We start from the raw sequence: 25010 nt of genomic DNA on the forward strand, positions 1-25010 counted from the left end.
AGAAGTTTTGAAAGCTACCACTTGAGATTTCTTTCTGAGGCAAGGAGATGGTAGGAGGTAAACTAACACGCAGAACTCCTATGTCGATAAATAAACATAAGTGGGCGATTCCAACCAATAAAGACTTCTAAAGGAGGCCGGTAGATTTAATTCACAGTGGTGTACGACAACGCTGGCTTTGTATGACAATTCTTCGTATTTTTTCGTTTAGGTGACAAACAGGTTAGAACTGATGGCATTCGTTACCAATTGCAGTCCTAAGATTGTTGCGCGGAAACCATAGTTAGTAATATTTTCTCACCGTCATAGTACTGAGGTTTAGGATTGTCAGGTCCATTTCAAAATTCTAACACTAAGTCTCGCACATGGGCGACAATTTGGTGGCTCACAGTAAACCACCCCAGAACCACCGCCTCAGCAAGTGAGGCTGCGACACAACGGCGTGAAGACGCCTCAACACACATCTTATGGTATCGCATAATAACACGTCTTGACTGTTGCTACCTGACGTCTCGAGGCAGCATGGCTTCGTCAGCAGCTGGTTCATAAGACACTATATCGATAACGTTCGGGTCTAAGCTTGAATCCGGCCCGCGTCTGAGAGCAGAGACGAAGGTTCGCATACACATTTAAAGAGCGTCACTGTCGTATTAAAATTTATTGCTGACGTTTTTCTGCCTCCCAATGAATTTGTGCAAGCTATGAAGAGATTTCAAATACATTCGCGCGGAAGGGCTGATAAATTATTTGACTCTGCGGAGTATGACTGTTTAAGACTGCAAGACAGGTTTCACATCCCAGAACTGTGGAGACGTGCCCTCCACGGGCGGACTGTTCCAGCCAAGATGTCACATGAAGACTATAATGGTCGGCGCCTGGCATGACCGGAAGCGCTAGCCAGACATTATGGCAACAAAACAGGTGTATACTACCTGGACGCCTCCGGCCCTCACCACGGGGGACGGTACACGGCCGCGGTAGTTCACAACAGCAACACAGTTAACGGCCTCACTTTCAGAGCCCGCAGTGCAACACAAGCAGAAGAGGTCGCGATTGCTCTCGCGGCCTCACATTCCGATTCAAAATACATAATCACCGACTCGCGAGGGGCCTGTCGGAACGTCGAACAAGGCTGCACTGCCTTCCTAGCATATCGAATATACCAAAATTGCATACGGGATACGGATCCCGCACACCGTTACCTTATATGGGCCCCTGCTCATCAGGGGTTGGCAGGAAACGAGGCAGCAGACGCAGCCGCCCGCGCGCTCTCTCACCGGGCTGTTTTCTCCTCCCCACCTGATCAGGAACCCGATTTTAATCCGGTATATACGTTCAAAGATATCGCAACCTACTATCAAGATAGCCATCGCCTTTACCCTAGCCCATGTAAAGGCCTCAAGAAGGCGGATGAGCGGCTCCTTCTCCGCCTTCTCACCGATACATTGCTGTGCCCGGCAGCGCTAAAACATTTTGACCCCTCCTTTAGCGGCAGCTGCCCACACTGTAGTGCAGTGTCTTCTGACACCTATCACATGGTGTGGGCCTGCCCCTCCAACCCCGCTATTCCCCCCATCCCCAACCCAACCCTGGAGGACTGGGAGGCGACCCTGCTCGGCTGCCACGACTTACAGGCTCAACAAGCCTTAGTCGGGCGCGCCCAGGCGGCGGCCACCGCCACTGGGGTCCCATACTAGGGACCACCACCTAGTGTTTGTAAGGATCAGTCCCTTAAGGGCTGATCCAAACATACCACCTGTCCCTTTTCAATAAATGTTTTCACCACCACCAGCTCCGTTTAGCCGCACCCTGTAAAAAGGCTGAAGAAAAAACAAATAACTGCTGCATAACTAGTTTTATTCCATAGCCTCTGAATAAGTACAGCAACGCCTAGACCTCCTTAAAACGAACCAAACGCCGCGTTCAAACAACTGGTGGAAGAAAATAAGCTCTTAAAGATGGTCACTGTTAGATACGCCCTCTTACGCTCTTTAACTCGCATGCATATTAAGCTGGATACCAGAAATTACGACCCTCACTTCAGGTTATCATTGTTACTCGAATTTTCACTTCCATGCAAGACAGTTTTTCATCAAGTCCGCATCATACGAAACTATGAATGCAATGTCAGTTTGTGCAAACGTGGATATCAAGAAGAAAATTACCGGGGAGAGGTTTATTTGGCGGATGAGGTCCTGCAAACAAAAGCAGAAAAACACGCATTAAATACAAGCGGTGCTGAATTAAATTTTCCAAAACATGCAGGCGTCAAGCTAACAGCTTATGCTGTCTAAGCAGAAACAAAGACGGCGCGGATCTTGTTGCGGTCAGGCGATGTTTCAGAACGCTACTTGTGCGTGTTCCCAAACGACGCAAGGGGTACTTCTGGCTACTATTAGACTAGATGCTAGTATTTATATGGCGGTGATAACGCGATGGTATACATCACACCACACTGCCCTGGTACGCTGTGAAATGTAGGGTGCTGAAAAGTATATATCAATCTAAGTATAAGCGAACGAATTGATACATCATGATACTTACGTAGAGAAGCCTGATAGATCTCGCTGAACACAGCTGTAACATAATATATATTATAAGTTGATACTTTTCATATAACACTGAATAAACAGTCAGGGAAACCATCTAAACGATCATCCACGAGCACTTCAGTTGTAGGAAACGCCAAAAACACACGCCAAGAAAAGCAAAAACTTTTCAAGGGTGCTTTATTGTAAGTGACGGGCAAGCCAGGATGTTCATATCAGCAAGCCCAGGCTGAACTACCGAGCGGCAGGATACCGCTAATGGATGGGAAAATTCTGCAGTGTTCTGGCACTCGTAATGTATACACTGCTGTTCCTCTGGGATGATCGCCAGCAATGTATAAAAGTATGTGAGAACGTGCATGCTGGCACGTCTGGCAACATTTATTGGCGCTGTGTCGCGAGGCATCCCTACAAGATTTTTTTTTTTTTCCAAAGCACGCAGTCCACAAACTTTTGCTGCTATTGATGCATTCCAGAGAAGCTACAGCTTATAAAACTCCGCCTTGGCGCTCAACATTCAAGAAGCCGCACGTATTCCTTGCTTCGGCCAAGCGCGCTCAAGGCTCTCATTATCTCCGGAATCAGAACCAGAGCACTGCCCTCCCGTGCATATTGTTAGCAGTCTTGCACAGCAATACATTGTACCTCTTACTGTGCGCTGACATCGCACAACACACGGGCGCCTTGTTGCGTTTAGCCTCCCCAGAAAAGCGACAGCCAAGGCTGTGTTGGAACCTCTGTCCTTCGGCTCAATATACGGGCGCCCTTGCCATTGAGCCGCCGCGGCGGGTCCTGCTACCGCCAAGCATATAGACAAGAGTAAATCCCATGAAGCTTGCGATTACTAAGCGTATTACTCACAGGTTTTTAGAGTTCGCTAATATCTACGGCTGAGAGCTGCACGCAGCCAGCGGGTTGATTTCCACAGCCATAACTGTGGTTAAGGAACAGCCTTTAATTTTCTTACTTCGCTAATCTACTGTGCTTTAGAGGTGGCGGCTGCTTTGGAAGCAGTGGAGGAAGGTATCAATGTCTCATACCTGGTTCACTCATCTCCGTGAAGCAGGCAGTACGCGTCAGGCTACCACACACCGTCTTCTTCGTCTCTTTTGCTACCACCGCCAAACTGAGCGCTGGCTCATCTGGCTAGTAATATTGGAAGAATTTCTTAAAGCACGTGTCTAGATAAAAGCGGCCCAGCACAATCCGGTTAAGATTTGCTTCACTGACCAGCAGAGTGATGATGTCGTCGTTTGCGGTGGACTGCGGTAGCCGATAAAGCTGACAAACCCACCAACCGAAGGAAGAGCCCGCCGTCACTCCAATAATATAGTCGTCGTAATATAGATAGTCGTCACTCCAATAATAAAAATTAAAAAAAAATATTCATATCCATTCGTAACCAAAGAAAAGAGAAATTTTGGGCGACTCTGTCGGTTTCGATTTTTCTAGCAATATTTGCAATAAATGTTTCCGCCACCACAACCAGCACGATGACTGTGGTCATGCGAGCTTCCAACATAGCGACCTCTACTCCCGGTGATTGGCCGATCCCTCAGTGTGGGTATGTGCCATCTTTTCAAAGGTTAACAACAATTGCGTTGCATTAACGAAGCGCCCGAAAGAAGAGGAAGATGTTCAGCGCGTGGAGACATGGGGTCGCTCCTGGCGTCAGAAGAAGACTGCTTTCGAGCGAGCCTGCTGTGACTGCCCTGCTCTCCCACCCTTGCTGTCACGGAATCGCTGACACCCAGCGCCTCGCGTATGGCCGAGAGCAGCGATGAAAGCCCGGTGAGTTGGTTCCCTCCTTTCCGTTCCACAGTGATTGCGATAGGAGGGTCCTTCTGCAGGGTTAACCGTAGGGTCATTAATGTCCCAACCTTTTTTTTCCCCTGTTTCAGCCATTCATCTTTTTTCCCGGCGTAAAGTAATTCGGGAAGTCATCACTCTCTCGTAGCAGGAAGATACCACCCTCGCCTATTACACAGTGTCCAGGCTGGCCTAAGGCATACGGGCAATGCTAGACTGGAAGGAAAAGCTTTCAAGCCGCCGCGGTGGCTCAGCGGCTATGGTGCTCGGCTGCTGACCCAAAAGACGCGGGTTCGATCCCGGCCGCGGCGGCTGGAATTTCTTTGGAGGAGAAATTCTAGAGGCCCGTGTACTGTGCGATGTCAGTGCACGTTAAAGAACCCCAGGTGGTCGAAATTTCCGGAGCCCTTCACTACGGCGTCTCTCATAGCCTTAGTCGCTTTGGGACGTTAAACCCCATAAACCAAAGCAAACCAAAAGCTTTCACTAAGCTGTAAGGTCCACAATGCATGCACTCTTTTTCTTCTCCTAGAAGCGTGCGCATTCGACTGTATGTCACCGTCAGGCAGAAGGGCCCTAATTTTTGCCACCTGGAGCGCATTTTATAAAAGTGCCAATGTGGTAACCATGAGCGCTGTTTTGCTAACCAGGACCTATTTTTCTAGAAGTTATAAAGTTCTAGCTGGTGTAATGAAATAATAAACACTCCAAAAATAATGTCAGCCAGAGTAGAATCTTTGAAGCTATAGACGCATGACTGATTTTTCCCTAATTCTGCCTTCCAGCCTTACGGCTACCCTGCCCCCAATTCGATCAGCCGGGTAGTGGCTTGACTATCCTTGAGAACGAAAAGCAAATGATACGCAGTTTTACCTCCAGGTGATATTACACGCGCGGTGTTCAGAGCTAGTGTTCTATTAAACTGCGCCCGCCAATCACATTCCCTATAGCGTCAACCACGTTGTTCTCATATAAAATTCGCTATTCGAAATGTTCAGAGTTATCACTATTAATAACTTACCATCCAAAATTTACCATCATCCGTTGCTTCACGACGATTTCTTTCACTTACCCTCAGCAGTGTTTCCAGGCCGTGACCATCCTTTCAAAATCAAACCCATCACATGTCACACTTCAAGTTTTGCTAAATCATTCATACCCAAAACCATTATTGATTTGAACCGGCTGCCTTACACAATCGCAACTGGAACGAATACGACATTATTTCATGAACTTTTAAAAAATCAAAGCGATGTGTAGTTTTTTTCTAGTTCTGTTCTGCTCACCGCAGTGTGTTCGAGTTTTGCTTTTCGTTCTGTTTATTCCGCTGTTTTTATCTTTGTGTTTTCTTTTCTTGTTTTTTTGTCATTTTGTTTATTTTGCGTCTTGTTGTTCCGCCACATTTCGATTCTTGCTTACTACCAGTTATTGCTCTTTTCTTGCTTCTTTTGTTTGCCCTGTTACTCATTTTAATGTTCCTTCTATGTATTCAGGTTGAACTTTTTACCACCCCCTTTGTAATACCCTCGTGAAGAGAGCCTTTAGGGGTATCTTGAAATAAATAAATAAATGTAGCTAAATGTTCCCCTTACAGAATCACAGCATAAAACTATGGTCTTCTAGCGAATCAAGTACTGCTTAACTGATTAGACGATGGTCTCTCCTATCGTTGTCCCTCTCAATAGAGTAATTTTTAAGTGAAGAATGCATTCACCGGTGTTTCTACACCGTAAAAAGTTCCAGAAATGAATTATGCAAACAACACTATCCGCCAAAAGCTCCCTTCAGAAGTTCGCCATAAATCCGCCCAGTTGCGATGGGAGCAACAACACTCAGTATTTTCCCGCCTGTTCCAGCACGGCGTACACATTCAAGCCCAAGCAGCACTGGTAATCTGTCCAATATTGGAAACGTATTCGCAAATGCCGGTCCAACAAAGGCCCTTGTCTGAAACCATCCATTTGCAACACTGGGCTGATTAAATGTGCTGTTTGGGCGTAAACCAAATTTGTAAGTTCCTTTCTTTGCAGCACTCTCAAGAAAATACTTACTCCACCGCAACAGAGCTCGCAGGAACCTGCGGCAGCCCAGAGCCCCGGCACGACGTACCAGAGCCGCGCCCACAAGCTTGCCACGCTCTTCATGATGACCGCGGGTGGCAGCAACGCCGCCATGTTTCCCATGATGTTCATCTTCTACGGCGGAGGTACGCACCCACGTGACCACACAAGCCACTAAAGTGAAACCGTAGCCTTCACATCCTACGCGAGCAAGGCGCATGCTAAGAAATGCAGCGTTAGCGTTACGTCGTTTCAGGTTCTCCAGGTTCACCGAAAAGCGTTCGTATGAACAGAAAAAAAAGTTTACAATGACTTTGCTAAGAGCACGAGACTAGGTACTCCAACGGAGTGCAGTTTCTTAGCACGCGCTAAATAGGAGGAAGAGGGCAAACTTTCTGTTAACTAATCGCAGTCAGTCGCCACCCTGTTCTAGTGCTGTCCTTATAGTCCAGGACTCCGCTAGCTGTTGCTACCGTCCGCGCCCGTTCGATCAGCCGTTGCTGATTTCGTCGGTCTGCGCTGGGCAGAGCAGCGTCCCAAATACTGATCAATGGCCCAGGCATGGCGCTTATATCTGGCCGGTGAACCGGCATATTTCTGGTATGGCTTGTTAGGACCCGGCTGCGACGGCCCCGTTTCGGTGGAGGCGAGACGCTAAAGGCGCCCGTGTGCTGCGCGATGTCAGTACACGTTAAAGATCCCCAGGTGGACTAAATTATTCTGGAGCCCTCTACTTCGGCACCTTTTTCTCCCTTTCTTCTTTCACTCCCTCCTTTCTCCTTTCCTTGCGGCGCGGTTCAGGTGCCGACCGAGATATGTCAGACAGTTACTGCGTCATTTCTTTTCCTCGAACATTTCTTTTCCTCGAAAACCAATTTTCAATTTTCAATTTGCTACTCAGGACGACCAGCGGGGTTCGCCAGTCGCCGGTGCCGCAACTTCGGTTTATATAAGGGTTGCCAGGTGAAATGTCGACTTAATCGTAACTGCAAGACGCGTGAGGAAAGGAAAAAAATAAAAAGATAGGTAAGGAAAGGTGTGATAACTGGTGTGACCTTAAGAGACAGAAAAAAAGCAGAGTAGTTCAAAGAATAAACAAGGGTTAATTACATTAATGCTGGTGGAAATCAAGGAAAATACATGCGTATCGGCAGCACATGTAATGCCAAGGCAAGATAATCGATAGTCGTTACGGGCAATGGTCTAGGCTCCAAGAGGAGAGAAGAGTGGCAGGGGCCGGCAAGAAGTCGTGTTTTCGGGTTAGAAAGGGAAGCTTGCGGTGATAAGGTCGCCGCAGTTTGAACAGGACATTGTTCATTGGGTCGATATGAAGGAAGCCATTGTCCTACAATAGGCGCAGTTAGGCTGATTACGAAGGGGAAATTATAGTGTTCCTCCATCATCGGGCGAACACGTGTAAGCTGACTCCTTGCACCGTGGCGTGACCATGGCGCATGCGCAGTGCCCTTCCTGGTGGCGTACCTGACTCTGCTGGCCACCGTGGCGATGCCCCTGATGCAACTGGAGAGCAACCTGGCCCAGTTCGCCGGGGACGGGAACTGCGGCATCTTCACCACGGTCCCGCTTTTTTTCGGTGTGTTTCACACCATGATTTCCCAAGTGTTTATCCATTATTTTTTCTTCGTCACCTTTACCGGGAAGCCTACCGGAATACTTAAGTATCCCAAGCAGCACGGGTAATTGGCGCGATATTGGGAACATGCTGGCAACGGCCGATACTACAAGTGACCAGATTGAGATCATCCATTTGTAATACTGAGCCGATTATCTGTGCTGCTTGGGTAGAATGACACCGGTGTACTTCACACTGCCTCGCGATAGTCAGGCGCGTTCTGCACTGCATGTGGAACTGTAGTGCGACGCAAGAGGGCGCTAGGAGAAGAAGACCGATGTAGTCGTTCCATTTCAACGCTGTTACTTTGTATTCTCACACGAGCTGCGGCTCTGTTTTCTTAACAGTGTAAGCTGGTAAACTGCTAACAAACGAGCCATCGATGTCCCACCCCATAAACAACTTTAGGCTTGTCATTTTATTGTGCTGCCTGTATTTCGGCACCCAGAAACACTCTAATTATTGGTATCACTGACACAGCCAGGCTAACTGCCTTTCAAGGACACAACCTTATTTATATTGGTAATAATGAAACTAACGCTACATACCTGTTATATAACAACTATTCAGCAATACTGTAGAATGTACAAAAGCTTGTCAGCAATTATAAACACTTAAAGTATGCCCATTAAAAGCTGCATCGACCTTAGTGTTATGCATGTTGTGGCGTAGGTAAAGCTACATGCCCTTCAGAAACATTTCACATTGCTAGGCCCTAAATGTATAAACGTCACTAACCGAGCGCTCTTTGATGTTTGTACTGTAGTGGAGTTAAACGGACACCGAGGGCAACTCCATGCAGCTACTGTCCTAAAAAAAAAGTCACCTTTTCAGCGTATGCAGACGTTTGTCCGGCAGCAACGCAAGCATTTACTGCCAAGAAACGGATTTAAAACGTTCCCGCCAGTGGACTGAAACTCGCGACGCTTTTACGAAAAAGGACGGGTTGCCAGTGTTTAGAAGATAATTAGAGCGCAGCATAGCCTCTGCAGTCCGCACCCAAAAGTGGACGACGGTGTAGTCATTTCACTAGCGAAATCAGCCGCTAAATTGCGGCACAGACCGCTTTGGTATTTTTTTTACTTTACAGGCCCTCCGTTTTTTATTAGTGCGTTACTGACGGTCAAGGTCCTGACATTTCCCGCTGTGGCCTCAGCAGTGACGTCTCGGCCTCGTCTTGATTCGTCTCCGGCCCCCGCGGTATCGACGCAGGCACGGGCTACGCGCTGACGCTATACGTGCTGCTGCGGGTGGTCGCCGACTCGGTGCCCCTGTCCGACGTGCTTGTGCAGATGGCCGGCATGACAGACACCTTCGCGTGGGGCGGGGGCCAATGCCCCGGGGGGTGGTCGGCCAACAACCGCACCTGCTACACCATCAGGAAGGGATCGGTAAGACTTGACCACTCGATGAGAGATTATTAGAGCTTACACTGGCCGAGTCAGGTAAAAGAGCCACGAGGAGATCGCGTAGAAATAAGGGGCAATATTTCACATCTGCCCCATCTTCCCTGTTTACCTCGGTCTTTGTCCCCTCTGAGCAGGTTCGTCACCACCTTAGGCTTACCCCAAGGTAAGTGTATAGGTGCACAAGAGCTTATTTCTCCTAAGGTCTAGATGAAACTCCCCTGTCTCAGCGATCCTGCACCTGCATATCTTACAGAAATCAGGTCACCATAAGAGCGACAAAAATGCGCCAGAGGATCCCTGTGATTAACAGCCATTTGTGCTAATCTTATTAGCTTGCGCTGAATGAGGCACGTCACTTAATGAGGCACTTTATTACGTATACGACTGACATAGAATGACATCAAAGCGGCATCAGTCATCAAAGCGGCATTAATCGATCAGTATCAAGCAGTCTATGGAAACAAAATTGGTTGGGCCGTTGGCCCGTATTGTGAAAGCAAGAACAAAGCTTTGCTTGTTAGATTTAGTCATTTTAAGGTTCGGGATAATGTTTTTCAATAGCGGCCCAAAGTAAGATTCCGACTGTTAAGTTACCGAAGATTTTTTCCTTATTACCGGGTACGCTAGGAAAAAACTCCTTATGCTCTCCAAAGAGAGCACGATAAGTGTTCACTCAAGAACAACTGGCAGGATTGCCCGCAATCTGCAGTCGCATCAAGTTCCTAGAATCCTTGATATCAAGGATCATGGTTGTTGTTGGTCCTTGCATTCAGCCTGGAACATTCTCACTTACACTTCGTCCTGTAGAGCAAGGTATACAGGCATAAGAGTCTTGACATTCGATAGGTAGCGCTTTCCCTTATCGTCACCAGCAGACTGCTCGCCGGAAGGAATTTGCATACTGAGAGAAAGAAATTTACTGTTTTTGCTGCCAATGTAAGGAGTCAGTTGATTGTGTGTGAGCGCCCATTACGCGACCAAATACATTATATGCATCGATATAAATTAGACCAAAGTTTCTTTTTCTCCCCACCAATGTGAGTCATGTTGAATATACTACTGCCTTCCCCCCTTATGTATTACCCCACCAGGGGCCTTTCAGGGTGGAATAAATGATGCAAAACAAAATAGATGAAATGGTTGTGTTGCTGTCAAATTTGAGGTTAAAGTGGGATGTATTAGTATTTTCTGAAACCTGGTTTAGCAATGATAATGATGCTCCTAACATTGATAATTGTAAATGCGTATCTTTGGCGCGACAACAGAAAAGAGGAGGGGGCTTATAAATTTATTTGAGGAATGAAATCGGCTATCACTGTTTAACTGAATGCTGTGAAATGAATGAAGATGTAGAAGCTTTGTCTTTGTGCTGCGGAAAAATTGTTGTCATAGGTATATACAGACCGCCTTCAGGTTCGGTATCTGCGTTTTGTAACTTTGTTGAAAAAACTTTGGAATATGTCTCTCTTAATAATTATGAAGTGGTTTTTCTTGGTGATATAAATGTTGATATTCTGGGTCAAACGTCCGTTACGAGAAATTTGCTAGATTTGTACAACAGCTATGGATTTGTGAACTTAATTTCCTCACCAACAAGAGTTACTGACAACTCTGAAACGCTTATTGATGTGTGCTTTACGAATATTTGCACTAGTGATGTCCCGGCTGGCGTTTTGACATTAAGCATTAGTGACCATATGCCTATATTCTGTATAGTTCCGAGTCAACCAAAACAACACAGGAGTAAACCGGAATCTTCCACATTTAGAAGAATTGATTAAAACAGCTTATCAGAGTTTCGACGTCTTTGTGCTAGCACAGATTGGAGTAATATTTTAAGACAGGAGGATGCATGCCAATCGTACACAAATTTTATATCTACTATTCAAGAACACTACAATAATGCATTTCCGCAAGCAACGCGCAAAACACATAGAAAATCAAGAAAGCCGTGGATTTCAAAACAACTATATGACCGCATACAGGAAAAGAACATACTTTTTTCTCGTTTTGTGAGAACAAAAGACATTGACATTCTCCGTCAATTCAAAACGTTCCGCAATAAGTTAGGCGCTGACATTAAAAAAGCAAGAAGTGATTATTACGCGAGAAAGTTCTCCATGTCTGGTGGCTCGAAGGGAACATGGAATACACTTAACGATCTTCTAGGTAAAAATAGAACCAACGCACCCGTCTCACTCCACATTCATGGCGCGAACTATGATGGCGCTGACCTAGCAAATGAATTTAATGGGCATTTCTTATCTGTTTTTCCGCCAAAATCAACTGATGGTCCACATCAAGATGCCTCAGTCTATATAACCAGTAAACAAAGTAATTCCATGTTTTTGTTACCATGCACTGACTCAGAAATAATTACCATTATTCACTCCTTACGCAGTAATAGCGCTCCAGGTGTCGATGGCATAGCTCCAGTCCCGATCAAGAAAGTAGCAGATGTCATTGCGATACCATTAGCACATATAGTTAACCTAATGTTCACAACAGGCACATTTCCACATCAGTTGAAAATAGCTCGTGTCACTGCCATTCACAAAGGGGGTGACATTAATGATTTAAATAATTATCGGCCGATCTCCATTCTTTCAGTTTTTTCTAAGATTGCAGAACTTGCAATCAACACACGTCTTTCTCAATATCTCGACAAAAACCATGTCATCTCCAAGCAACAGTACGGATTTCAAAAAAAAACAAAACAACTGAGGCCGCCTTAGTGGAAATCAAAGAAAAGCTAATTGAAAACATAGAAAATAAACTGCTAACAGTTGGCATATTCCTTGATATGAGGAAAGCGTTTGACTCGGTTAACCATAAGATATTGCTTGAAAAAATGCAGTGTTATGGAATACGCGGCGTTCCTTTAACCTTATTTGCTAGCTACCTTGACAACCGATCTCAAACAACTATCATTAACGGTATTTCATCTGGGATCGGTCAGATTGTGTCTGGTGTGCCACAGGGCTCCGTTCTAGGGCCAACGTTGTACTTATTATATATTAATGATATCGTCAACCTTCGTCCAGCAGACAACATTATAATCTATGCAGACGATACTAACGTATTTTTTTCAGGGCAAGATAGTAATATTTTGCAAGCAGCCTCCAATAGTTGGTTATCCCAATTGTCTGTTTGGTTAAAATCAAATAGGTTAGAACTTAATGTCAGGAAAACAAAGTACATACTGTTTAGAGCCAAAAATAAGGAACACAAGAGGAGATACACACAGGACAGGCGCTAACTTCATCTGATTTATTCGCAGGTAAGAGAGCGAAAATATATACATAAAACGAGACATGCGCAGTAAAGAAACAGATCGTCATATCACAATGCGTGCTCAAGGTATCTGTATTCTGCCTGCAAAAGATTAACTGATGTATCACTCACACTGTCATGCCCCCTCTTCCTGATGTGAAATGCTTCTAATAATTCACGTGCCGTCTTATCACCGCTCCTGCCAAGAATCTTTATCTCCTTCAGCCGCGGCTCGCACGCTCTGCAGTTCGCACAATGGTCAGCCAAATGTGTCCCTCCACCCCTTAATGCCCGCAGATGGAAAAAATAAGGAAGTTCCGAACAACTTCCAAATTCACTTCGAACAAGCTCCTATAACTCGTGTCAGCTCTGCAATGTTCCTTGGAGTCATTTTTGAAGAACATTTACTCTGGACAGATCATGTAAACTACGTTTGCACTAAAATGGCTCGCTCTGTTGGTATCCTAAATAAATTTCGCACAATACTGCCTCGAAAATTCAAACTACAAATTTATTTCTCTTTAGTCTTTTCGCATGTACAATATTGTTTGTTGATCTGGGGAACGACTACCTCAACCAATCTTGTGAAAGTACTTACTTTACAAAAAAGAGCTGTACGAGCGATTGATAATTTACATTACAGTGAGAGCACGGGTCCTTCCTTCCTCAACCATAGACTGCTAACCATCACGGCGGCTTACCACAAGAAGCTTGCTGTTTATATCAGAAACCTTATGAAAGGAAACTGGCAGACTTTCGAGAGCACATATTTAATTGCCCAAACAGCATACAGTCTTAGGCACCCTCAATACCATGCATCAAAATCCCGTACAAACTATGAGTTCCAAAAACTAACTCACATAATTCCTCATACATTAAACACCTATCCATATTTAACAGAATTGTCACTACAAAATATGTCCGAGGTCAGATTTAGGAAAACTGTTCATGAATATTTTTGTTATAGCTAGTTGTGGTGTGTTTTTACCTAATCAGTTTTTGTCTTTGTTATGTTCTGATCTTAGTTTTGTTGTGCTTAGCTCTATGCATGCCTGATCTCTGTTTCGTTGTCAATATATCCGCTGCTTTTCTAGTTTCTGTTACTTATGGAAACTTTGTGCCATTGCCAATTGCCACTTTGTTTTTTTTTTTACATGGGGAGGGCAGGCCTCTGTCAGGCGCTACTAGGCGCCTTTAGCTTGCTCTCCCTTGTTTGCAGTCTGTTTGGCAGTTGTTTGGCCAAACAAAACCAATAAATGAAATGAAATGAAATGAAATGAAATGATGAAAGTTCATCTCCCTGGTTCAACCCGTTGCACGAAGATATCAAACTCGCATGAAACTCATGTTCAGCATGCTCAGACAAAAATTCTGAATACCGCAAGATTGTAAGGGTACTGTTATAAAAATATTGGTGGCAACGGTCCATCCTTCCTCTGTGGAGCAAAATCTTTAACAGTGTTTGCATCGCTCGGATCGGGCTGTTAAGACTGCCATAGAAAACCAGTGAGGAACGCTTTTGACGATAGCAAGAACGTCAGTAGCAAAAAAATGAAAGCCCGCCGACGGGATATCTGCAGATGTATTAATTCTCATAGCCTTACAATATCCCAAAAAATTGCTTGCATAAACTGGTTCCTAATCAAAAATGCTATTCTCCAAAATTGTTGGGTAAGCCTGGCATCAAGGGCAATAACTCCGCTGGCGAGGTCCTTGAGCACAGACCATACAGGCGCACAGTGACATGACCACAAGAACAGCCAACTTGAGACGGCTGAATAGTCAGAATTAATACTAACCCCTGAATTCTGTGGGGTTTTAATTGGGAAGATAAATACGTTCTCCCCGTTTAAACGCGGCTGGCCCAGTTCAAAGCCGCCTGGACCCCACCACGTGGTCGCGTACGCTACCGACGCGGCCGGACGGTACGAGCTGGCGGCAGCATGTTCCCAGCACGATGCCGCCCGCCGACGAAGAGCGAAGCCTCGCGTCGAACGTCAGCGCGCTTTCTAGGTCCCGAGCAGAAGAGGTCCATCTCTCCCCCCCCGCGCGCGCAGCAAACACGCCATCCGTGGCGCTCGTGTCGCTGCGACGCCAGCGCCCTCCCTTGTTGGTTAAAGTAACACGACTAAGGAGGGTTTATTGCGGGGAAGCGAACCGGCGGGAACGAGTTGAGGGTGCACTTCGGGGAAGCGAACCACAGGGGACGAGTAAAGCGCGTCCCCAAAAGTCGTAGAGATATTTGACACTCTGAAATTGGGCAGTGGTTCTTGCATATTCTGCGAGGTGCACTGTCACTAACAACTGACCGACATTATCCACTGCCCGTATGCTTAACCCGCCTTCAGTAAAGCTTGGTTTCTGTTAAGATGCTAATTTTATGTTATTCCAGACCGTACGGGGATGCTTTCACTTATAATGAACTGACATAACGAAGCAATTTTTCCCACTCATTCATTCCACTATAGAGCCGTTTGACTGTGCTACAACTCAAGATTTACCACTTCTCCAGGCCTGAAAGGGATAATGAATAGGAGCTGACCAATATTCCTTAAGAGGACAGTTTACAACTACTACAACTTGCCTATGCCCACCTAGAGGACAGAAACTTGGGACTAAAGAAAAGGCCTGAGGGTCAGTTGTAGACGATGCAGCTGCATACGGCAAATAAAAGTCTTGATGAAGCCTGGAGAGGAAAAGAGCAAAGTGGGTCTGGTAAGAAACGCTAACTTATTTCATCCTAGCTGAAATCAAGAAGACCAAACGGACATGGCAAAGGCATGTAACACCGAGGGGAGGCACCCGATGGTGCCCTGCGGTAACATAGTGTAATGCAAGAGTAGACAAATGTCAGGGGGCGGCAGAAAGTTATGTAGGCGGGCGAGATTAAGTAGTAAACTGGGGTAAAGTAGTAGCAGCTGGCGCAGTACAGGATAAACTAGAGGCCGTCGTTATAAGCCATTTTTCTGCAATAAAAGTATTCGATGTAGACGTGGTCGTAGGGATGATCGCGGTGGTGGGGATGATGGATGGCGATGATCATTTTATCGAAGCCAGAGCTGTATCCCTCGTTATTTGTTGCAGACCCTGTGCCGGACGGTGCGGAGTCGGTTGTCGGGATCGTTTCAACGTCAGGCGCTGGGCGAAGGCCTGCCCTTGCTCCGCGGAGACCTTGTGGTCCTGGTGCCATCCAAGGCGTACCGCCACGAGGCCGCGAGCTGCACGCCCGACCTCTACACGTCTGCGACCGCCTACGACTTGTGAGTGTGACACATCAAGTTCCGCGGCATTTGTTTTCTTTTCTTACGGCGTTAGCACAATACAAAATTGAAGCCGCTGGGCAAGCTCATGTGCCCCGAAAAAGCGCCTATTTGCAGCCACAACATGTTGCAGTTGCATAGGTGCTTAAAGTCGACCAGATATATGCACACCTATTCGCACTGACGTGACACCAACCTATAGACGCATGTTACGACGTTGAGCAATGATACGGTTGCCTTTGTCACTCAACACGAATGAGCGAAGAAGCGTTGACGCTTACAGGGACGACTTTTAGTCAGTGTGTTGTAGGGGAATTAGTTTCCGCTCGAACAGATTTCATTTAGTTCAGCGAATATCGATTAACATCAACCCTGGCGCAGCCGCCGGCTTAAAAGCAAAACCATGCTCTTTAGCATCTTCGCCACTCGTCTTTCTCTTGGTATCGTACACGAGAACACAGCGTGTTCATAACAGTCACTCCACCAGCTAAACTAATTGTCACAGCTATGCTAGCGAATTTTTCGGTTATTCAATGCATTCTCTTCAACTGCGAAGATTTTTTTCAGAAAATTCTGAAACCTTCGTTTCTAGTGAATGCGTGGGCTCTAGAGAATGCTTCCTTTTTTTACCTAAACCTTTTTGGTGCTAGAATGGGCAGTAAATTTCGATCATGGGATCACAATAAAGCAGTGTAGAACACGGAAAGCTGCTACTTCACTTGTTTCCGAGTACACTTGTTTCTTAGAAGTAGGACACAAATAACATGTATTCACATGAGCACAGAGTTCCAAAAAGACGCACTTCCACGTCCAAAATGACTTTCAATTGCGGTTCATTAAGTCTTGATCCTGCAAGACGAACCATGCTTCGATTCCCTAGTGCAGTATAATCTTGTAGCGCTGCTTGTATTATAACCTGCTCACTCCAGCTCTGGAAGTGGTATGGCCCTCGATCTCTATACGCTTTAAACTAGAGTATCGAGCACGAACAGTATTTCAGACGCCCACGTCAGCACCTCTTTTTCCACGACGCACTGAAATTCCACACGCACATTAGCCTCAGGTACTTTTTCCCCCTGGGCTACTGTCAACACCTGCCATAGAACGTGCGCTCTGATCTTCGGCCCTTAACACTATTCCATACTTCATGGCCTTTTTCTCTTCGCTGCTATGCCGAATCAAATGTAAGCATATATTTGTGGGGGGAACCGGAGCTGCGTGGTGTCGCCCGGCGGCCACCTTTATTTGTTCTGTGTTACCGCCCGCAGTCACTTTCCCTCCTTAGACATCTTGCTGACGATGATGGGGATTTTGCGTCGAATTAGATTGCGCCATCTTGCGGCGTACTTGGTTAGTAGAGAAGAAACCGGCATATCAGAAACTACAAGCAAGCATGAAGCTTCGCAAGTGCAAACGTAACTTGTCTAAGAATACGTCACCCTCGTATTGATAACAATCTCAAAAAGACGCAAGTAAAAACCTATGCTTGGGTGAGTTGGTACGACATTTTCCTGAAGAACAGCGTGAACTGAACGAGGACGAGGACTGAAGGAAGACACACAGACGGGCGCGGTCCCGTCTGTGTTTCTTTCTTCAGTCATCGCCCAAGTTCGCGCTCTTTTTCAGGAAGACGCAAGTAAAATTGGCCACCGAGCGGAACCCGCTGATCAAAAAAAATTGCTGTGTATTTTTTTTGTACGCCGTCCTTAAAATGTTAGCGAAGCGCCTGGTTTTGTTGATGGCTTCCGTTGCATTTGCAGCCGACGTCAGCACAGCTGGGCAGAGCAGTCGTTCGAAACTATCCGCGCTCAGCCGCTCCTCTCCATCGCCGCCCTGTGGCTGCTGGTGTTCGCGGTTGCCCATCGGGGATTTGCAGGAATTAAAAGCGTGAGTTGCCCCGTCCACTTGACTTCCCATTCAGGCTATTTTCTCAGAAATTAACCAAGGTACGGTAGCTTAGAATGTTGCATAGTGGATCTACCCATGTTTTATTGGCTTTTAATACTAAAACCGCAGAATGCATCGTAAAATCATCTCAAATGCCTTGTGCTTCCTATGTGCACACATAATGTCACGTGACGGCAAGCCTAGGAAGACCGGACAACATTACAGATGCCAATGGAAGGATTTAATTCCTGCGGGCCTAGCGCGAGCGCTCCGTGCCGCACCACTGCCGATTTTGTCGTCTTCTAGTCCGATACAATGTGTCTTCAGCTAACTAAACAGTGAGTAACGCCAGAGCATTCACTACTACGTAAGTGCGAAATATATGCTCCGGAAGGCAGCCATCTCAGTTATCTAAGGTTGCTACAAATGAGGTGGTTTGCAGTGGTTACGACCGGGATAACTTACCTGGGGACAAAGAAACAATGAGGTAGCATTTGGTTACCGTCGTCATCTGTGCTTCCTTCCCTTCTTGTTCTTAACTGTTCGTCTACGTGGCGAATAATCTGGGGTTCATTGCCATCAACTGTTTTGCATGCCATACAATTAACAATCTCGGAAAGTTTTGACAACATATCCCTTATAAAAGTGGTCTATAGACAGTCCATAGACTTCTTATTGACTCTATTGACTTTTTATAAATATTGCTTTTTGTCTATTCATCGTCTACAGACTGTCTATAGACAAAAGTCTACTAAAAGTGTATGGCCATAAATCTATATATTGTCTATAGACCGTCTAAGGCATTTGTATTGTCCATAGACTTCTGTCTATAGACAGTCTGTAGACTTTATAGACAGAAATCTATAGACACTCTATAGACTGTCTAAAACTTTTTTTGTAAGGGAGGTCTTCGAATTTATACTCTGGAAAAAGTTTGTTTCGATTTACATAATACGTCTACCTGTTTCAATGCAGTTCTTCTACGTCGTGCTGTCGCTTCACGTCGCGACGACGATCATGCTGCTGTCGCGGGCTGCGATGCTGGACGGCTCCACCAGGGGACTCAACGTGTTCTTCCACGCCGACTGGAGCAACGTTCTCAGCATCGAGGCGCGTAAATCAGCTTACCTTAGGCTCCATCAAGAGAAGCGTCTTCAAAGTCTGTGTAGTAGACGCTAGAAATATGCGGCCAGCCTCCTGCGCCTGACAACATCTCCTGTATTCTCACTTATGTGTCTTTTATTTGATGCGTTTCCAGCTGCGACTTGCTTACTTGAAAGCAGTTTCATTCACCTGCTTTAATCAAGCAGTGTAATTTCATCGCCTTAGTGGAAGATGAGTAGCTGAAACAGACGTTTAATCGACTTTGTTCAAGCAATAAAATGTGCGTGCACACCTTCAGCTATATCATTCACATTCCTGCACCCCTGTTTCAATTTTTTTTCTTCCCATCGAAGTGAGCAACAGACTTACTTAATAAAGGCAATGATGCCATTCATTTGACAGTCCAAAGATATCACTGACCTACTCGTAGTATCATACACTCGCATCCTCACTTTTATTCTATGATCAAATACAACTTGTCTGCAATGAGGATACATCCGCAATCATGGCTGCGTCACACTGTCCCTCCTCGATAAGAAAAAAGCATGTTTTTAAAGATTACCTTTTTTCAAAGCCACAAACTACTCATAGAACACAATTAAGCTCAATAGAATTTTGAAGAATCTTACGTGATAATACAGAGACATTCGTTTACGGCGGCTATTTATTACACGGAGTAATAACTGCAGGCCAGGGCTCATTGTTACCAACTGTTCTTAAGGTTTATTCTGCTATAGTATCTTTCGTACAGTTCACCTCGACGCTGGTGATGAAATCGCTGACCCGCTAAGTTTTTTATTGTTTTGAATGATGTGCTAGAGAAACGTTAGTAATAGGGCGCCACTGAATCGAGCTTTAGTACGGTAAACAAATTGTTTCTTTTTTAAAATTTAATCTAATATGTACTTTGTTTCGGTTTCAGCGAACGAACAGTAACTATGGCGCCAAAAAAAAGAGTCTTAGGCATGCAAAAAGATATATTTCGCTGCATCACAACTTCAGTTCCGTCCAACTGAGCCGCCAGCCGACTTCGAAAGGTGGAATGACAACCAGTGAACAGAGTTGATATACCGGGTGTCCCAGCTAAATGTAACCAAATTTTTAAAAAAGGCGAAGTGTCCTAGTCCAGTGAAACGAATTGAGGGTTGTTCATAGTTGCGTGGCCTAGTTTTGAGTATTTTTGTCGCTCTTCAAAGTTAATTAGTTATGTTTAATTAGCTAACTTTTTAATTATTGACCTCAGGAAGAAAGTGCCAATGAAAAAGCTTTAGATCGTCTCGAAAAACCGCTAGTAGTGCTGTTTCCGACAAGTTACGATTTACATAGCTTCATTTATTGGCCTTAAAAGAAAGTTGCCACGTGACCAGCTGCTCGCTCACTTCTCTGCCCCAATGTGCACCCAAAGTCTCATCGAAGAGAGGACTTCAGAAAAAAACTGATTTTATTCTTTAAGGCGCGTCTTGCGACGTTGAAGTGGCACAGTTATCATCTGGAAGCTTTTTCTTATTGTGCGGGCAGTGGTTAAAGGCCGGTTAAAAAACTACTTTACGTAAATATTACTTTGCTGCTAATGTCCCAGTAAGCTGTTTCTCAAAGCGACCTACAACTTTTCCATTGACACTTCGTTAATCAAGTCAATAATTAAAAAGCTAGTTAATTAAGCTTAACTAATTAGTCAACCTTGAGGAACGAAAGAAATACTGCAGACTAGGTCACGCGACTCTAAACAACCCTCATTTGGTTTCAGACGGCTAGGACACCCGGTGTTTTTTAAAAGCTTGGTTACATTTAGCTGGGACACCTGGTATAAAGGTTCTTGCATGTCTCATGCCATACCAGCACTACTTCAGGCGCAATATTCGCCGTTCTGTTCCTAATACCGAAAGTATATTAGAGAAGACCTTAATTTAAAATTACCAATCGCATGCAGGCGCATTCTGCTTGATATGATGCACGTTTACTAATACCTCGTGCACCAATAAAAAAAAAGCCACCCCTTTGAAGAAAGCTTCACCTACGCAGAAACTAAACATGCACTTCGCATTCAAAAGTTTCTAGCTATGCAACCACTTTTTTTTTCTAAAAATCCTTCGACTGAGACGAAACGACTGATCTGGTATCCTGTGCTCGTCATCGCGAAATCCGCAGATGTGGTGCCGCGCACTCATCACCTGCCTGGAAAGCGTGGGAGTCACGGGAACCATCTACCTGGGCGTCGAGAGGTTCAACACTTTCAAGAACAGGTTCCAGGAGTGAGTGCACTTGCTTTCTTACGTTCTATGAGTTTTCCAAACATTCAATCGTTCGGGAACCCCGTGCGCACTATAGTCTGATGCAACTGGAGAAGGAAGCGGAGAATGTCCCTCAAAAGAGAACCTGCAGCCAATGACATACGCGAATTTTATGAAATCGCGCTTAATCTCTGGCTAATCCACTGTGGCGCTCAAGGATCTGAGGATTATCCAAGGACTAAACGCGGCGTCATGAATATCTGTTTGACGCGTTTGGTTGAGGGACATTTGGGCTCCATTCTTCACTTGTACCCTACTTTAGTGCGCTTTGTCATTCCATCCAAGATATATCTGCTAACGAGTGGCTTATTTTAGCAAAATCAAAATACTGCGGCGTGTACTGCACGCTGAAAACGTAGACGTAATTAAGCCTGCAATGATTACAAGGATAGATGCCTCCTCTTCACCTGCCTAGCGTACAGTGAAGAATGGAAACGAACATCGAATAAATATAGGCGCTATTCGTCGTCATGTCACTTGCACTGAACAAGTAAAGAGGCAAGCGGAGCGTTCTAGTATTGTTAGGCGAGGTCTTGCGTCCGATTCTGAGAGAGCCATGCTTCCCTTGCATATGCAATGAGATTAATTACACGACAAAAGAAGCATGAATTGCTCTTGCAGTTCGGTTATAGCTTGCTGAGAGCGCCACGCGAAAAGAATTTATGCGGGTGATGTCACCAGTTTTATTCATGTGACACTACCGTCAACAATGGGTCGAGTGACCTCGACTTGTGATGTTAATAAATGGGAACTAAGACCGCGGGATTGGCCGGCTTACTGTAACAGCTGACGCTGGAAAACATCAACTGTGCCGAATCCGTGCATAATTACGCTGTGTCGGTGACTGCCTACTTTTTATTGCGCTCACTGGTTGAAATCGTAGGTGCATGAATGCCGTAAGCGCAGTTCGCGCCTGCTAGACGCCAGGTATGCATACGGAGTGGATAGTGCGCACTTGCAACTTCCAAAGATCTCTGCCTGCATTTCGCACTTCAATGGTGCCTGCCCTGTTATAGGGTGCCGTTATAGGGTGCCGTTATAGGGTGCCGTTATAGGGTGCCAACAGGCAATGATCATTTCATCCCCGTTACATTGCCAGCGACGTTTTTTTTAAGCAGCTAGCCAACACGACACTCATGTGGACACCATTTACCACATTTAAAGCAAGTGGTTTACTAGTCCAACACTGCTATTCTATTCACAAAGGACGCATTTATTGCTATTTGCAGCGAGCGGAATTTGCTGCTGGGGTCGTTAGTTTCAAACAACCAAATTGGCTTTCATTGAAGAACACAAAGCAGCGTGTGGACAGAGAGCGTGAGAAGAGGCACACAGCACGTTGTACTGTATTGAGTGCCTCGCTCGCACTTCGTCCACTTTCCTAACGAAACCGTTGGGTTTCCTAAGAAACCTAACGAAGGTTAGGTTTCTTTTAAAGCGAAAGCTTTACTACTTGCACTTTCAGCCTTTTCCGTGGCGCGGCGGTGCCACCATTGACCTTTAGTTGACCTCTGTGTGACGTCATGTGTGACATCACGCCCAGGAGAAGGGCGACCGACTCGCGCCGTCGCAAGCCGCGGCGGTGCCACCACCGGCGCCTAACTCCTGCGCTCTCCGCTAGGAGCGCAGCAGGTGTTGTGACGTCACGCCGAAGAGAAAGGCGGCCGACTCGCGCCGTCGCAAGCCGCGGCGGTGCCACCACCGGCGCCTAACTCCTGCGCTCCCCGCTAGGAGTGCGATTGTGGCGTTACGCTGAAGAGATTAGGCTCGACTCACGTCGCTAGAAAGCAGTAGCTGTGCCAACCACCAGCGGCTTAACATTGCTTCGCGATATCGCGCCGTCCGTGTGCGACGGCGGTGAATATGAACGGCGGCCTGACTGGACTGGATTGTACTGGACTGGATTGGATTGGATTAAAATAGATTTGATTAGATTAGATTTGATTTGATTTGATTGGATTGGATAACAGATGCATCGCCACAAGTCTAACCACAAGCACCACCACCAGCTACACTATCAGCTGAACCATGGCGTAGGTACGGATATTGCTTTCGCAATTACCGGGCTTAACCAAGCTAAGCCACAGCGAATTTTTTTAATTTGTCTGTTGAAGCACACATTAAAGCCGCGCTTCTCTTTGCGTCCGAGTTATCTTTGCAACACACCTTCAACAGGGACGTGCTGTTCGTGCTAGTGGCCGAGGTCGCTTCCAAGGTCATCATCACGGCCATGGCTTTCCTCTTCCTTGGTCACCTGTCCTCCAGCGTGGACATCGACATCGACACGCTCATCGACACCCGTGCGTTAACCGTGGGTTTACTGAAGCGTTAGTTGCTAGAGTGATGCTTCAGGTATAGGCGATGGCGGGACTAGAGAAAAATCGTAAGCGGCACAGTAGAAGTAGGGCACCGGGGCTGTGTCACGCTTACAGGTGCGAGGTGCCAAGAGGTTATAAGAGCGGTCCATGCATCTTTGAAAGCTATATACCATCTGGTAGAGCTGCCTCTTTCGGGCGCAGCAAACTTTGAATCATGCTCAGCAATGTTTCTTTCCCAGTACCTTTTCTAACGCATCATTTATTTTCTTATGGCACTGTTCTAGGTAAGCGTAGGGAATGTGCGGGCTCCATATCACTGAGCAATCGAAGCAGCTCACTATGCTGCCTTTGCAATGTGATACAACTAATCCACTCAACCTGTTAATTAACCCTGGGAAAGAGAAGGAGTACCAATAAATATCGGTAAAGAGAAAGGAGAAGTACCTGGGCTGTCTTGCAACACGCAGAGCGGCGCGGTGAGTGAAGCAGGGAAAGATCCACATTGTGCTTTTCGGAAAACAAAAATTGTGTCTAAGTTCGCAACTGAAAAAAAATCCGTCGAGTGGTATCCCCTCTAGAGCTTTTGAAACACGTTTGAATCAAGTTACCTTCTGTCAACCATTTCACTACGCCAAAAAAAAAATGTTTTCCGTGCTTCGTTTGTATCGTTCACCTAAAACACTTAAACAAGTGGGTAGGAACTTTGTCCTGATATCAAGCCTCATCCCTCTGCAGGGTCCAACTTCATCGTCAGCATCACGCCTCAGGCCGTTAGTCTGGCTCCGGACCCAGAGTTTTGGAGCCAGGTGCACTTACTGTGGTGGATATCCATGATGCTACCGAAGTTTGTGAGTAAACATTGAAGCAAGCATGGCTACAACTAGAAACAGCAATTTCCTCGCATGAAAAAAAAAATGTTGCTCGCTATCGTTTACGACTTGCACCTGTCTGGTCATAATCTACTTGCCGTAGGCTTCCTCAGAATTGCAATCTTCGTATAGTTATTGCACTTTTCAAAGGCTGTGAGTCCTGCGACAACCGAGTCACTTGCAAGCATTGGTGTCCAGTATAATTAGCGATTCAAAGGAAAGAAAAATTGAAAAAGCACAACTTTTAGGCCTAGGCCCCGAAAAACAAGCATCAGACTGGCGTAGTTTCTGATTGGTTTGGTCCTTGTCTTGAAAGTTCCACTGTTTTACACTTTTCGCTGCAATATATTGACGGCAGGTGGGAAGCAAACAGATCTGAAGGAGATGTTTATGAGCACCTGGTTTCCCAGCCGGCGTTCTCATACAATCTGTTCTGCCCAAGCCGCAATCCTCGAAAGCTTTGCTCGACTCAAATGTGGCTAACCTAGATTTCAGATGTTGTCCAGAGGTTATTCAGAATATTACAGCCATCTCAGACATAGCTTCTA

General features: G+C 45.8%; 1 protein-coding gene across 1 annotated transcript in view; it reads left to right on the forward strand.

Annotated features, from left to right (window-relative positions):
• Positions 1-4313: 4313 nt before the first annotated feature.
• LOC149346889 (uncharacterized) overlaps positions 4314-25010 on the forward strand; it is a 31262-nt gene continuing 10565 nt past the window's right edge. The window contains exons 1-9 of the mRNA XM_089585464.1: positions 4314-4340; positions 6423-6564; positions 7881-8012; positions 9264-9442; positions 15818-15993; positions 17754-17880; positions 21133-21236; positions 23451-23575; positions 24329-24441. Coding sequence (XP_089441590.1) covers positions 4314-4340; positions 6423-6564; positions 7881-8012; positions 9264-9442; positions 15818-15993; positions 17754-17880; positions 21133-21236; positions 23451-23575; positions 24329-24441 — 1125 coding nt within the window. The remainder of the gene's footprint in view (positions 4341-6422; positions 6565-7880; positions 8013-9263; positions 9443-15817; positions 15994-17753; positions 17881-21132; positions 21237-23450; positions 23576-24328; positions 24442-25010) is intronic.

Source organism: Amblyomma mixtum, chromosome 4, assembly GCF_055824585.1.
Source record: "Amblyomma mixtum isolate Tamu chromosome 4, ASM5582458v1, whole genome shotgun sequence".
In the NCBI taxonomy this organism is placed as follows: Eukaryota; Metazoa; Arthropoda; class Arachnida; order Ixodida; family Ixodidae; genus Amblyomma; species Amblyomma mixtum.